The 16,141-nt window shown below is 48.6% G+C and overlaps 1 protein-coding gene across 3 annotated transcripts in view; it reads left to right on the top strand.

Annotated features, from left to right (window-relative positions):
- Positions 1-546: 546 nt before the first annotated feature.
- The window catches only part of LOC143960982 (cAMP-dependent protein kinase catalytic subunit alpha), a 103,493-nt gene continuing 87,898 nt past the window's right edge, over positions 547-16,141 (top strand). Inside the window, exons 1-2 of one of the 3 annotated variants that reach the window (XM_077470069.1) lie at positions 547-708; positions 13,062-13,169. In XM_077470069.1, the coding sequence (XP_077326195.1) occupies positions 13,124-13,169 (46 nt within the window). In that variant the 5' untranslated portion in view covers positions 547-708; positions 13,062-13,123. The other 2 variants (XM_077470068.1, XM_077470070.1) reach the window with 2 other exon arrangements.

Genomic DNA, 16,141 nt, shown 5'->3' with positions numbered 1-16,141 from the left:
TAGGAGGAAAGAGGGACATTGCTCCAAATCAGGGACAGTTGGGAGCTATGGGAAGGGGGTATAAATGTCCGGCATTGAAGGGGTTAAACACGTGTGCAAAATAAAAAATGGTCTCTGGCAGGAAAAGAGCTGAGCTCTCCTCCTCCCAGCACTGGGGGACTTTCAGCCTATTTAGAATAAAGACTGGATCCATCTACAGCTTTATAATCTCCATTGTATGTTGTACAGTCCTGAGGGACTACAAGTCCCAGCACACCGAGCGGCGCTCTCCTCTCCTAAACAACAGCTCGGATCGTGACTGGTGCGCCGTCCCCTTTAAAAGGCGGGATGTGTATGTAGCTATAAATAGCTCAGTGACGTCTCCGGTGGAGCGGGTCCCAGTCAATGACACATATCATGTCCCGCCCCATTTTCTATCTATCAATCAATGGGTCCCATCCAATAGTGAGCGGCGAAGGGCGGAGCCCTCTGATTCCCACGCCCTGCTATTGGTTTGCGACCGGCGTGACGTCACGTTCACCGTCTCCCGGGTGACCAGCGAGGAGGAGGAGGAGGGACCAGCCCGAACCGACCGGCCGGAAAGGGGAGTCCGCTGCGAAGCGAAAGAAGAGCATAGCGGATTGGCGGCCGCCGCTGACGGCTGGGCGGGGCTCCTAAGAGGATTGGCTGACGTTTGTTGAATGACGCCAGTAGAGGCGTGGCCAGCAGGTGAGCGGGGTCCTAGAGGTATCGCAGAGGAGGAGGGAAGAGGCTCCGCGGCCTGCGGGTCCTACAGGTGACGGGGGGAGGCCGGGCGGCTGGCCGAGGTGCGGCAGAGAGGGGGGGTCAGAGGGGACTGTGAGGGGAGGGCGAGGCCTGGATGGGGGGGCTCTACTCCGACACATGACAGCGGGGACCAGGCCTGACATCTCTCGGATCTCACCGAGACAGGGGCCCTCAGATCCCATCCCCCTACAGGGACCCTCAGATCCCATCCCCCACACAGGGCCCCCTCCGCTGTGATCACATTCCCATCCCCCTCTGTATATGACATTTAGGGCCCCCTCCGCTGTCACCAGAGACATGATCCCACCCCCCGTGTCCTACAGGGGCCCCTCCGCTGTCATCAGAATCCCATCCCCCTCTATGTATGAACATTTAGGGGCCCCTCCGCTGTCATCAGAGACATCGCATTGCTGGGGTCAGTGTGTCTGACAGCTGGAGGGGTGAAGTGCAGCTGCTGTGTGATCATCACAGATCTATTGTGTGCAGACTGAGCAGATCCTCCCCTGTGCGATCCCAGGATCCTCCCCTGTGCGATCCCAGGATCCTCCCCTGTGTGGACGCAAGAGCCCCCCCCCGGCGGATCCTCCCCTGTGCGGACGCAAGAGCCCCCCCCGGCGGATCCTCCCCTGTGCGGACGCAAGAGCCCCCCCCGGCGGATCCTCCCCTGTGCGGACGCAAGAGCCCCCCCCCGGCGGATCCTCCCCTGTGCGGACGCAAGAGCCCCCCCCCGGCGGATCCTCCCCTGTGCGGACGCAAGAGCCCCCCCCGGCGGATCCTCCCCTGTGCGGACGCAAGAGCCCCCCCCGGCGGATCCTCCCCTGTGCGGACGCAAGAGCCCCCCCCGGCGGATCCTCCCCTGTGCGGACGCAAGAGCCCCCCCCCGGCGGATCCTTCCCTGTGCGGACGCAAGAGCCCCCCCCGGCGGATCCTCCCCTGTGCGGACGCAAGAGCCCCCCCCGGCGGATCCTCCCCTGTGCGGACGCAAGAGCCCCCCCCGGCGGATCCTCCCCTGTGCGGACGCAAGAGCCCCCCCCGGCGGATCCTCCCCTGTGCGGACGCAAGAGCCCCCCCCGGCGGATCCTCCCCTGTGCGGACGCAAGAGCCCCCCCCGGCGGATCCTCCCCTGTGCGGACGCAAGAGCCCCCCCCGGCGGATCCTCCCCTGTGCGGACGCAAGAGCCCCCCCCGGCGGATCCTCCCCTGTGCGGACGCAAGAGCCCCCCCCCGGCGGATCCTCCCCTGTGCGGACGCAAGAGCCCCCCCCCGGCGGATCCTCCCCTGTGCGGACGCAAGAGCCCCCCCCCGGCGGATCCTCCCCTGTGCGGACGCAAGAGCCCCCCCCCGGCGGATCCTCCCCTGTGCGGACGCAAGAGCCCCCCCCGGCGGATCCTCCCCTGTGCGGACGCAAGAGCCCCCCCCCGGCGGATCCTCCCCTGTGCGGACGCAAGAGCCCCCCCCGGCGGATCCTCCCCTGTGCGGACGCAAGAGCCCCCTCCCCCCGGCGGCTCCTCCCCTGTGCGGACGCAAGAGCCCCCTCCCCCCCGGCGGCTCCTCCCCTGTGCGGTCGCAAGAGCCCCCTCCCCCCCGGCGGCTCCTCCCCTGTGCGGTCGCAAGAGCCCCCTCCCCCCCGGCGGCTCCTCCCCTGTGCGGTCGCAAGAGCCCCCTCCCCCCCGGCGGCTCCTCCCCTGTGCGGTCGCAAGAGCCCCCTCCCCCCCGGCGGCTCCTCCCCTGTGCGGTCGCAAGAGCCCCCTCCCCCCCGGCGGCTCCTCCCCTGTGCGGTCGCAAGAGCCCCCTCCCCCCCGGCGGCTCCTCCCCTGTGCGGTCGCAAGAGCCCCCTCCCCCCCGGCGGCTCCTCCCCTGTGCGGTCGCAAGAGCCCCCTCCCCCCCGGCGGCTCCTCCCCTGTGCGGTCGCAAGAGCCCCCTCCCCCCACCCCCCCGGCGGATCCTCCCCAGTGCGGTCGCAAACCCTCCCCGGCGGATCCTCCCCTGTGCGGTCGCAAACCCCCCCCCCCCTCCGGCGGATCCTCCCCAGTGCGATCGCAAGAGCCCCTCCGGCGGATCCTCCTCTGTGCGATCGCAAGAGCCCCTCCGGCGGATCCTCCTCTGTGCGATCCCAAGAGCCCCTCCGGCGGATCCTCCTCTGTGCGATCCCAAGAGCCCCCCCAGCGGATCCTCCCCTGTGCAATCCTCCCCTGTGTGATTGCAAGAGCACCCCCCGGCAGATCCTCCCCTGTGCGATCGCAAGAGCCCCCCCCCCCCCCCCAGTGGATCCTCCCCTGTGGAATTGCAGGATCCTCCCCAGTGCGATCGCAAGAGCCCCTCCAGCGGATCCTCCCCAGTGCGATCGCAAGAGCCCCTCCAGCGGAACCTCCCCAGTGCGATCGCAAGAGCCCCTCCAGCGGATCCTCCCCAGTGCGATCGCAAGAGCCCCTCCAGCGGATCCTCCCCAGTGCGATCGCAAGAGCCCCTCCAGCGGATCCTCCCCTGTGCAATCCTTCCCTGTGTGATTGCAAGAGCACCCCCCGGCAGATCCTCCCCTGTGCGATCGCAAGAGCCCCCCCCCCCCCAGTGGATCCTCCCCTGTGGAATTGCAGGATCCTCCCCAGTGCGATCGCAAGAGCCCCTCCAGCGGATCCTCCCCAGTGCGATCGCAAGAGCCCCTCCAGCGGATCCTCCCCAGTGCGATCGCAAGAGCCCCTCCAGCGGATCCTCCCCAGTGCGATCGCAAGAGCCCCTCCAGCGGATCCTCCCCAGTGCGATCACAGGATCCTCCCCTGTGCGATCCCAAGAGCCCCCCTCCGGCGGATCCTCCCCGTGCGATCGCAGGATCCTCCCCAGTGCGATCGCAAGAGCCCCTCCAGCGGATCCTCCCCAGTGCGATCGCAAGAGCCCTCCAGCGGATCCTCCTCTGTGCAATCACAGGATCCTCCCCTGTGCGATCCCAAGAGCCCCCCTCCGGCGGATCCTCCCCGTGCGATCGCAGGATCCTCCCCTGTGCGATCGCAAGAGCCCCTCCGGCGGATCCTCCCCTGTGCGATCGCAAGAGCCCCTCCGGCGGATCCTCCCCTGTGCGATCGCAAGAGCCCCTTCGGCGGATCCTCCCCTGTGCGATCGCAGGATCCACCCCTGTGTGGTCGCAAGAGCCCCTCCAGCGGATCCTGCCTTGTGCGATCCCAAGAGCCCCCCACAGCGGATCCTCCCCTGTGCAATTGCAGGATCCTCCCCTGTACGATCGCAAGAGCCCCCCCCCCGGCAGATCCTCCCCTGTGCAATCGCAGGGCCCCACCCCCAGCCCCCTCTCACAGTGGCTCCAACCCTGTGTGATCGCAGGAATCTCCCCTGTGCAATTGGATCGGGCAAACTGCAATTTAATTTTACTTTTCCATGTAAATAAAAAAATTGGGCCCTTAAGGGCTGAAGTGATATTTGACGTTGCTCCGGTCCTCCAAGGGCGTAGAGTTGAGTGGGGGCCATCTTGCCCTCACTTGACTTCCTGCCCCTCACTCCAGCATCTCTTTGCTGCTCATAAAAGTAATCCCGTGGCGAATCCGCAGCCGGGACCACTTTTATCTGAAAGACTATCACCCTCTGTGTGAAAATATACCAGGGTTATGGGAGATTTCTGCCCTGGGATATAACGTCAAAGCCATGATCCATCCATCCATCCATCCATCCATCCATACATACATACATACATACATAGGATGGTCAGTAAGTGGTTAAAGGGGGCTTGAATTGTAAAAAAAAAAAAAGTCTGAGAAACACTGGTCTACACTAATCTGAGCTTGGGGGCAGCTCTTAAAAGAATAGGGGAAGAAATAGCAGAGGTAATGGGTTGCAAATTTAACCCCTTTGTGCCTAAGGGTAATGCCTAAGCACAATTTTTCAATTTTTTGTTAGTAAAACTGTATATCGTCACAACTACTTTGTGCATCCAGGTGGATTATACCACGTTTTTTTATTTTTTTTATTTTTTTCCAGGACAAATTTCATTTGGTGGCAAATGGTAATGAACATCTCGTGTTTTTTTTTTTTTTTTTTTTTTAAGAAAAATGCGCGACTATTGTTTCTTGGCTGTACTACGGGTACAAACAACAACTAACATACACATATGTGGCATCGCTACAATCATCAGGAGAATTTATTTTGGGTTGTTCTTTGGTGGTAGGTTATGGTAGTAGCAAGAAATATACAGCTACATTTAAAAAAAAATGTTTTTGTTGTACCATTTTGGGCTAGTTTTCCTTACATAATACTAAATTTAAATAAAAATTTAGTATTGTGTAAGGAAAACTGACCCTAAAAAATAGCTGTATATTTCTTGCTACTACCATAACCTACCGCCAAAGAACAACCCAAAAGTTGTGTGTACCCGTAGTACAGTCCAGAAACAATAGTGCACATTTTTCTTTTTTTTTTTTTTTTTTCTTTCTTTTTTTTAATTAGTATCAGTGTGTTTTATAGGCTTAAAAAAAAAAAAACAAAAAAACTCCTGTCCAAAAAAAATATTGACCCTGCCACTAATTTAGATCAAACCTTCATCTAGGTATTTTTTTTTTTTTTACACTTTATTTTTTCTCCTTCTGTAAGGAAAAAGAAATACGATGCATCTCTTTCCTCTTTTCACAGAGAGAAAACATGGGGGCAGGCTTCCCAGTGACTGATCACTGTGGTAGCCAATCAGAGGCTATCGCAGCAATCATGTGACCCTGAATCTGATGTTGCGGGCCCCAAACATTAGTACAGGGCTTTCGGTGAGACCCCGGGGTCTCTGTGCTGGTTCTCTCCCACCACAAAAGGAGATACGCAAATGTGTGGCCCCACGGGGAAAAAAGCAGTGTGTATTGGGGCCACATATTTGTGTCGGTGTCAAGGGGTTAAAGAAAAACTTTAGGTATGGGTGTTTTATACATATTTATATGGGTCCAGCTTGGGTCAATGTGACTATGTATATACCATACCTGGCCGATGACCCTGAAAGCTGGAAAAGTAGACACCGCTGCTCCAGTGATTTCCAATTGCCTCCAGTGTGCTGTGCTGTGCTGAGTGGCCGGCCTGATGTATTGTCAACACGGAAGGTTGGCTGCTCGCCACTGTTGGGAAAATGCTTTGCATTTTCCTGAATGAATGCAAAGCATTCACTGATTGAGAAAAGTAGAGAGCGTAACTTCACCGCTTCACCTTGTCCGATTAGAAAATGCTTTGCATTTATTCAGAAGATGCCAAGTAATCACTGAATGGCACCTGAGTGACTGACCTCCTGTGTTCATAGTGTAGAAGGGAAGCCACTCGGCACAGCGACTGGAAGGAAGTGGAGATCATTGTGGAAGTGGCGTCTGGCTTCCAGGGGGATAGGCCAGGTATGGTTTATACATGATTATATTGCTCCAAGCTGGACCAATATAACTACCGTATTTATTGGTGTATAATACGCTCCCCAGGTTTAGGAGGGAATTTTAAGGAAAAAAACTTACATTTAAATGCCCATCACTGCAGCCTTATCAGTGTCCATCTGCAGCCTTGTCATTGCAGCCTTGCCCCAGTGTCTATTGCAGCTTTGTCAGTGTTACTGGATGGATTTAAAATTGGCGGCGCCTAGATTGCAGGGACTGAGCGGAGTGAGCGTCGCAGAGTTCGCAAGGGGCTGGGCTGGGCGGAGCGGAGTGAGTGCCGCTGAGATACACATAGCCAAGTGTACTCGGCTCCTCTCGGCTCCGCTCACAGTCAAGCCCAGTCCCGCCCAATGATGGACGCAGGTCCAATGGTGGGACTGGGTGTGACTGGGATCGGTGTCACAATCAGTGGGGATCGGTGTATAACACGCACCCACGATTTCCCCCCCCCGATAAATACGGTACTTAAAAACCAAGTCTTTTTTTAAACTTTTTATTTACAAGTTTAAATCGATATTTTTTGCTAGAAAATTATTTATAACCCCCCGAACATTAGATAGATATAGCAGAGACCCCTAAGGAATAAACTGGTGATCCTTGCAATTTTTATGTCGCACGTATTTGCGCAGCGTTTTTTCAAACACAAATTTATTTTTATTTTTTATTAAAATATACTTTTAATGAATAAAAATAAAAAAACACACACAATATACCCCAATTAACACAGAATAAATAGATACCTAACATATCACGCTTTAAAATTGTGCACTCTCGTGAAATGGTGACAAGCTACAGTACTTAAAAAAAAAATCTCCATAGGCGATGTTTTAAACTATTTTATAGGTTACCTGTTTATTGCAGAGGAGGTCTAGTGCTAGAATTATTGCTCTTGCTCTAATGTCTCTGGCGATGCCTCATGTGTATGGTGCAAACACATTTTGTGTGTGCGAGCACTGTAAAAAAAATTTCTTATTTTATTTTTACACCATCCTTTTAATTTATTTTATCAATTTTATTTCTATTACAAGGAGTGTAACCATCCCTTGTAACCTTGTAATAGAAATAATAAGGCTGACAGGTCCTCTTTATGAAGAGATATTGAGGGGACAAAATCTCTCCTTTACCTTTTTAAAAGCAAGGGAGTTTAAAAAATAAAAAAATAAAAAATATTTTGCTTAAAAAAAAAAGTGTTTACTTTCACCCTAGACCAGAAGTGACATCATGACATCGCTCCGGTCCTCCAAGGCCATAGAGCAGAGATATGCAATTAGCGGACCTCCAGCTGTTGCAGAACTACAAGTCCCATGAGGCATAGCAAGACTCTGAAAGCCACAAGCATGACACCCAGAGGCAGAGGCATGATGGGACTTGTAGTTTTGCAACAGCTGGAGGTCCGCTAATTGCATATCCCTGCCATAGAGGTAATCAGAGATGATCTATCCTCTGATTACCTCTCTGACCAATTGGCCAATTGTTTCTCAGGAGCGCCAATGCAAACTGTAAGCCTGAGAAACGCTGACAAGCAGCAGGATCGGGGGGGGGTTATATGCATGCAACATCCAAAACCGGGAATTCTTTTATAAGTTGACCATACACTGACCAAATTTTTGCTGATTCAGCAAGGACCAAGAGACCAACCCAATTTGGTCATCCCTGCTCGAAAAGGAATCAATCCTGGGTGGGGAAGGTGGATTCCTCCATTTTGTAGCGGCTAATGTTTTAAAGCATTTGTTAAACCGCCCCCCAAGAAATGGATCCTGTTCCTTTTAAAGCATGTTATACAACACAATGCTTGTGCTGTGTCATTTGGCCCCCTGTAATACCTGGCTGATCCTGCCAGTTTCTGCCCTCCCCTTTAAACTGACCACAGTAATCATGGCTGCTGAGTCCTGACACTGTGGTCATCCGGGGCCCTGCTCTGTCACCTCTGACCTCCCCTCCCTGCCTGCCATCTAGTGACAGTGCCCCCCCCCCTCTGCTGCTTGAATAACTCTAACATTTATACACCATCAGCGCTGTCTCCTATTGCTGTGTCCCCCTCTGTGTGTGATTTAATTTAAAAAAAATTAAAAATGCTGTAAATACATAATTTCAGAGCGGCGATCACATGGCCGGCCTGCGCTCTCCTCCCAGCTGACGTCACTGGGGGAATCTCGGCCCCTGCTGCTGCATCTGTCAGAGGAGGAAAGGAGAGAACCGGCCGGTCATGTGATCGCAGATCGCCACTCTGAAATGAGGTGTATATACAGCATTTATTTTTATAAATAACACACATAGGGGGACACTACAATAGGAGACGGCGCTTAGCTGCAAAATTCTGGCTAAAATGAGAATTGTAATTATATTTTTTTGCTTGGAATAAAGATCACGATTCTCGCAGGCATAACATGTTCCACATTATAAAAAAATTGGGCTAACCTTACTTTTTTTTTTTTTTTTATTAATTGAAGAGTTTTTTTCCCCAAAAAAAATGTGTTTGAAAGACCGCTGTGCAAATACAGTGTGACATAAAATATTGCAACAACCTACATTTTATTCTCTAGGGTCTCTATACAGTACCTCTCGCATTTTTGTAAATATTTTATTATATCTTTTCATGTGGCAACACTGAGGAAATAACGCTTTGCTAGAATGTAAAGTAGTGAGTGTGCAGCTTGTGTAACATTGTAAATTTTCTGTCCCCTCAAATAACTCAACACATAGCCATTAATGTCTAAACCGCTGGCAACAAAAGTGAGTACACCCCTCAATGAAAATGTCTAAGTTGGGCCCACAGTGTCAATATTTTGTGTGGCCACCATTATTTTCCAGCACTGCCTTAACCCTCTTGGGCATGGAGTTCACCAGAGCCTCACAGGTTGCCACTAGAGTCCTCTTCTACTCCTCCATGGTGACATCAGAGCTGATGGATGTTAGAGACCTTGCGCTCCTCCACCTTCTGAGGATGCCTCACAGATGCACAATAGGGTTTAGGTCTGGAGACATGCTTGGCCATTCCATCATCTTTACCCTCTTCTTCTTTAGCAAGGCAGTGGTCATCTTGGAGGTGTGTTTGGGGTTATTATCATGTTGGAATACTGCCCTGCGGCCCATTCTCCGAAGGGAGGGGATTGTGCTCTGCTTCAGTATGCCACAGACAGTACATGTTGGCATTCATGGTTCCGTAAATGAACTGTAGCTCCCCAGTGCCAGCAGCACTCATGCAGCCTCAGACCAAGACATTCCCACCACCATGCTTGACTGTAGGTAAGACACATTTGTCTTTGTACTCCTCACCTGGTTGCCGCCACACACGCTTGACACCATCTGGACCAAATACGTTTATCTTGGTCTCATCAGACCACAAGACATGGTTCCAGTAATCCCTGTCCTTAGTCTGCTTGTCTTCAGCAAACTGTTTGCAGGCTTTCTTGTGAGTGAGTGAAATATTTGTATAGCGCACAACGTGAACTGAATCGCCTCAAGGTGCTGCGAAGAGCTTAGTTGTCCATCTTCTAGAAGAGGAAGTTCTTGAGTTTTTTCCTAAAGGCCTGGTGGTTTTCTTCCAGGCGGATGTTGGTTGGTAGAGCGTTCCATAGCCGTGGTCCTTGGACAGCGAATCTCCATTCCCCCTTTTGATTTGTACTGGGATTTGGGAACGAGGAGGAGGTTTTTGTTAGATGATCGAAGACTGCAGTTTGGTGTGTAGTGTTTTATTTTCTCAATTGGGTAGTGAGGAGCGTCTCTATGCACGCATTTGTGGGTGAGGCAGAGGGTCTTGAATGTGATCCGATTCTTTACGGTCAGCCAATGTAGGTTCCTCAGGGAAAGGGAGATTGATTCCCAGGGTTTTTTTCCTGTTATCAGCCTTGCCGCCGTGTTTTGGATAAGTTGTAATCGCGCAACTTGATATTGGGGTAATCCTATGTAAAGTGAGTTTGCGTAGTCAAGTCCTGAATTAATGACTGTTCCAACTACCACTGCTTTGTCATTCTTTGGGATAAAAGGGATGAGTCTGTGTAGCAGGCGTAGAGAACCACTGACTACTGCTCCTATTTCTGCATCCATTGACATTTGTGAGTCAAAGATGACCCCGAGACTCTTGGCCTTGGTCTTTGGGGAGATGGTCTGCCCAAAGATGGTGGGTGGTGTCCAGGAGGTCTTGGTTCAGGAATTATGGTTTGCGTGTAGGATAAGAAGCTCTGTTTTTGATTTGTTGTGTTTGAGGGAGTTAGTGGTCATCCAGTCTTCTATTAAATTGAGGCAATTTTCTAGTTGTAGTTGATGGTCTTTGTCTGGTGATACGGAGGTAAAGTTGTGTGTCGTCAGCGTACGAGTGGAAGCAGAGGTCTGAAAATCTGATGATTTGGAGGAGTGGGCGGATGTATATGTTGAAGAGGACTGGCGACAAGGGCGATCCTTGAGGGACTCCGCAAGCGACTGCCTGGGATTCGGAGGTGAATTCTCCTAGTTTTACTGTCTGAACGATTTCCTAGGAAGGAGGCGAACCATTAAAGATCTGGGCCTTTGACTCCTGCAACTTCTGTGAGGCGGATGAGTAGAGTATTGTGGTCTACTGTATCAAACGCTGCGCTGAGATCTAACAGTACCAGGAGACATGATTCTGTGCATCGTCTTTAGAAGAGGCTTCCTTCTGGGATGACGGTCATGAAGACTAATTTGATGCAGTGTGCGGCGTATGGTCTGAGCACTGACAGGCTGACCCCCCCCCCCCCCCCCCACTCCTTCAACCTCTTCAGCAATGCTGGCAGTGCTCATACATCTATTTCCCAAAGACAACCTCTGGATATGATGCTGAACACGTGTACTCAACCTCTTTGGTCGACCATGGCGAGGCCTGTTCTGAGTGGAACCTGTCCTGTTAAACCGCTGTATGGTCTCGGCCACCTTGCTGCAGCTCAGTTTCAGGGTCTTGGCAATCTTCTTACAGCCTTAGGCCATCTTTATGTAGAGCAACAATTATTTTTTTTCAGATCTTTAGAGTTCTTTGCCACGAGGTGCCATGTTGAACTTCCAGTGACCAGTATGAGAGAGAGAGAGAGAGAGAGAGAGAGAGAGAGAGAGAGATATAACTCCAAATTTCACACACCTGCTCCCCATTCACACCTGAAAACGTGTAACACTAATGAGTCACATGACACTGGGGAGGGAAAATGGTTAATTGGGCCCAATTTGGACATTTTTACTTAGGGGTGTACTCACTTTTGTTGCCAGCGGTTTAGACATTAATGGCTGTGTTGAGTTATTTTGAGGGGACGGCAAATTTACACTGTTATACAATCTGTACACTCACTACTTTTACATTGTAGAAAAGTGTCTTTTCTTCAGTGTTGTCACATGAAAAGATATAATAAAATATTTACAACAATGTGAGGGGTGTACTCACTTTTGTGAGATACTGTATGTGCTTACCTGTGAATCCCCCGGGAAGCTTTTTTTTGACAGCTTGATCGGCTCTCCACTTTTTATGTAGAATCGAGGAAATGTCGGGTTTAGGTTGGGGGGGGGGGTGAATTGAGAGCGTGATCTTTTAACTACCATATTAATCATGCAGCTCTAGCTGATGGTGTATAAATGTTAAAGTGGTTAAGCCACTCTAATTTTTCTATACCCGGCTGAAGTTTCTCTTTAAGTATAATGGTATGTAGTGTATAATTTTACTTTATATTCATTCTACAAAATGTAGTGTTCATCTGTAAGATGAAATGCGGAGACTTTTTGGCACTATGTTTCCGTCTTTCACAAAGCATTTCTTGCACGTCATTTGGTAGACTGACGTGAAATGTAGACTTGCCGCTGCCATGTTTTACTTTTTTTTTTGTTTGTTCTCTTTTGACACTTTTGTGTGGTATTTGAATGAGTAACGCTGACCTTTTGCTATTAGAGCAAACCTTTCGTTAAAAAAAGAAATTGGCCAAAAACTCTCCCTGCAGAAAAAGATAGAAAAAGGAGATACTTCCATAATAACTGGGACTTTAACGGCAACAGAGTGCATAAAATACAAAATGGTTTATTCAAAAATTGTATACATGTTATGGATTTTTCAAACCAATAAAAACATTGATAGTGATGAATTCCTATTTAGAGTTGAGATGGTGTGATGCGTTTCAGGACACAATACTTCTCCATCAGGGGATTTTTGTCAGGATTGGATCACACTAAAACATAACATAACACACTAAATAGTAGAAATCAAACATTTAGTGAGTAACAATATGTATGATAATTTAAACCGGTTGCTTCAAGCATAGGATACACAGCATAGTAGTCGCACAAAAGGACATACCCAGAAAGCTCATCATAAAAATCCACTACTGGAGAAATGTCAGCATTTGACTCGCAAACAAACAACACATATGTGTCAGAAGAGCACAGTTGTGTCAGGGGGGTCCCCACCTATCCACGCAAGGCCAATCGCGATCTTGCCAAATAGGAATGCACAAATGGATAACGCACCTCAATGTTACTAGAGTCTCTCCGATATGTGTACGATCCGCTAGGAAGGATATTTATTTATGCAATAAATTGAGCTACTCCGTGTCCAAAGGATGCCTCCTTTTCACAGACATGGCTCAGCCTAAAAGGAAGAAACCCTTAATCAAGTATACAAATACATCCTAACGCCATGGATTCAAATACAGAGCATAATAGGGAGCAGCAACAGCCGGGGGCATGCACGTGAACGTGGCTCTTAGAGCTTACTAGTATATTCACTTGAAGATGAATCTAAATAAGAACAGAGAAGGTATCTCGTAGTAAGCAAGTAATTCCTAAAATGGTTCATGTCAGTCATGTCATTTCCTCTGACATGAACCATTTTAGGAATTACTTGGTGACAAAAGATAGAAATGCCCATTTAATTGTAAAAAAAAATTATAACCTTTTTCCTTTTCTCTCTTGACAGGTCCTAAACATATAGGTGGGGGGCGTCTGTCCTAATCCTAGAGGCCCTGCCCGCCCCCCACCATGGGCAACGCGGCTACGGCCAAGAAGGGCGGCGAGATAGAAAGTGGTAAGTTGATTACAAGTGATGGGTTAAAAGTGGACCTTTAAAAAAATGTATTGTTATATGGAACATCTAGAAATAATTGTACCCTTTAAAATGTATCCCTGATAACACGTGACCGCGTTTTGTTGCTTAATAGCTGTATATTGGTGTGAGATCATCTAAGGCAGGGGTCTCCAAACTTTGCAGCCAAGTTGTTCAGCAACTACAATTCCCATCATGCCTAGTCATGTCTGTAAATGTCGCCTCATGGGATGTATAGTTCCGCAACAGCTGGAGGACCGTAGTTTGGAGATCCCTGATAGGCACTGCTGTCTTACAAGACTTGGAGTGAGATTTGGTAAGAGCTCTATTGTGTTGCTCACTGTTCTCCTGCTAGAGAGGCTGAGGTCTCACGGTGGAAGGATCTAAATGCTCCTGCTTTTGTTTGTTCTGTTGATCTTGGCTGATTTCTGAATTTCACCCCACCAGCCATCAAATCCCCAGTCACTGGGGGGCAGCTCTAACATGAGGAAGCAAAGCCCTGCTCCTCTGCCAAGATGCATACCTCCACACAGTGTCAAACAAGGTATGGTAAGTCAGTAGCAGGAAAAATAGGTTATCTGCTGGGAGCCTACAGGCAATGCTGATAACTAGTCATTTGCCCTCTTCTTGCCTTTTTTGGGCACAGCTTTCAACGGAACAGGTCCTCTTCAAATGTTATTTAGTCTGGCATAGTGTTCAGTGCCACAGTGACAAGCAACGTCCTGTGAGTCGTATAACCACATTTCCAAAAAAGTGGGGAACATTTAATGCTTTGATCCCCTGCAGATTTTGTAAGTCTGCCCACTTGCAAAGAAATGAAGGGTCTATAGGTGTTTTTTTTAATTTTTTTATCATAGGTGTATCTTAAATGATAGAGACAGAATATCCAGCAAAAAACATGATGCAAATGTTAGAAATTGATTTGCAGTTCAGTGAGTAAAATAAGTATATGATCCCTAAGCAAAACATAACTTGGTACTTGGTGGAGAAACCTTTGTTGGAAAGCACAGAGATAAGATGTTTCTTGTAGTTGGTTACCAGGTTTGTACACATCTCAGGAGGGATTTTGGTCCACTCTTCTTTACAGATCTTCTCTAAATCCTTAAGGTTTCCTCGCTGTCGCTTGACAACTCAAAGTTTTAGCTCCCTCCCATAAATTTTCTATAGGATTAAGGTCTGGAGATTGGCTAGGCCACTCCATGACCTTATTGTGCTTCTTGAGCCACTCATTTGTTGCCTTGGCGGTATGCTTAGGATCATTGTCATGCTGGAAGACCCATCCATGACCCATCACCCAAAGCATATTGTTTCCACCTCCGTGCTTTACTGTAGGCAATGTGTTCTTGGGGTCATAGTCAGCATTTTTCTTCCTCCAAATACAGCGTGTCGAGTTCATGCCAAAGATCTCAATTTTGGTCACATTTGACCACAGCACTTTCTCCCAATCCTTTTCTGAATCCTTTAGATGTTCATTGGAAAACTTCAGATAGTCGTGTACATGTGTCTTCTTGAGAAGGGGGAACGTGCCGGCACTGCAGTATTTATTTTTTTTTATTTTTTTTATTTGGATAAAAGTCAATTTACAAAGAAGTTGCTTTTGTGGTATAACAAACAGTACATTATAACAGTCATTTTATGTGAGATTCTTTGTGCATACATGTTAAGGCACAAGTTTATGAGGGTATAGACATCCAGTATTTAAGAGACTTCTTGTCATTCTGCTACCAATACAGTTCTGATTAAGATTTTCATGGTTTACACCTTCATAGAACAGTCACTTTCTACTTTCATCTAAGTAGGCCTGTCTGTAGGGCTTGGAGTATTTTAGGCACATGTTTCTCCATCCTCTAACCATCTGTCCCACACCTTTGAGTACTATACTGTGCTGCGCGCACTTTCTATGGGCATAGACTATTTTTTTTTAAGTAGCAGTGCATCATTAACGTCCCTCTTTCATTGGCGTCTGGAGGGAGGCTGAGCCTGTATCCATACCTTGGCTATGCCCTTATGCACCATAAACAGTTTCATTTAGAAACGTAGCTTGGTATTTGTCAATTTCTACATCTGGCAGAAGTCCCAGGAGACATAGTTTGGGGTCTAATATTACTGGGAATCCCATATTGTCGTCTAAGAACTGAACAATCTGCATCCAATATGTCTGAATGTTTGGGCAGCTCCATATGAGATGGAAGAATGTACCTGGTGCTGTGTGGCACAAATGGCATGTCGGGTCATATGTATGGAGGAATTTTGCCTTTTTTAGGGGAGTCAGGTAGGATTTGTGTACAATATATATCTGTGTCATTCTGTCAGATAACTTGGGGGACGTCAGTCTGGTCCCTTTCATTATTTCACCCCAGTCTTCCTCCTCTATGGGGCCTATGTCTTTTTCCCATTCCTTTTTTGCCTTTTGTGCAATGACATTTGACCTACGGTTTCTGATCTTTAGATACAGGGTCGATACGAGTTTAGAGGGTTCCTCTCCCATTATTATATCCAGAACTGGGGGAGAATCTGACACTACCTTCATATTTGGTAATTGTGTTTTTTAAATGCATGGTGAAGTTGTAGATACTTAAAAGCCATCTGGTTAGGGAGTGTATATTCTAGAAACTGAGCTTGGAGTTGGATAACACCCGATGGAGGTATATTATGCCATGTGTAGCCCATACTGTCGAGTCTAAGATTCTAACTCGGGTAGGTGTTTGACCCACAGTGGGGTGTGGGTGTGAATTTTCCCAGTGTTTTTTGCTTTTTAAATGTGATTTCCCATATTCTTTGATGGAGTAGCATTCCCATATTTATACCTTGGTGTTTTTTTTTTTTTTTTTTTTTTTTTGTGATTTGTTAACTTCTGAGGATAGCTTGGAGTGGGGTAAATGCTGGGTGACCTGGTTTATTACATACTAAGGCTCTATAGCGTTGCATTTCCACTTTGTTAAAGTGGTATATGT

This window comes from Lithobates pipiens, unplaced genomic scaffold, assembly GCF_037356315.1.
Source record: "Lithobates pipiens isolate NorthernLeopardFrog02 unplaced genomic scaffold, aLitPip1_a1.2 Scaffold_8, whole genome shotgun sequence".
NCBI classification, from domain to species: Eukaryota; Metazoa; Chordata; class Amphibia; order Anura; family Ranidae; genus Lithobates; species Lithobates pipiens.
Note: the sequence above shows the minus strand (reverse complement) of the source record. Positions and strands in the feature narration are given on the sequence as shown.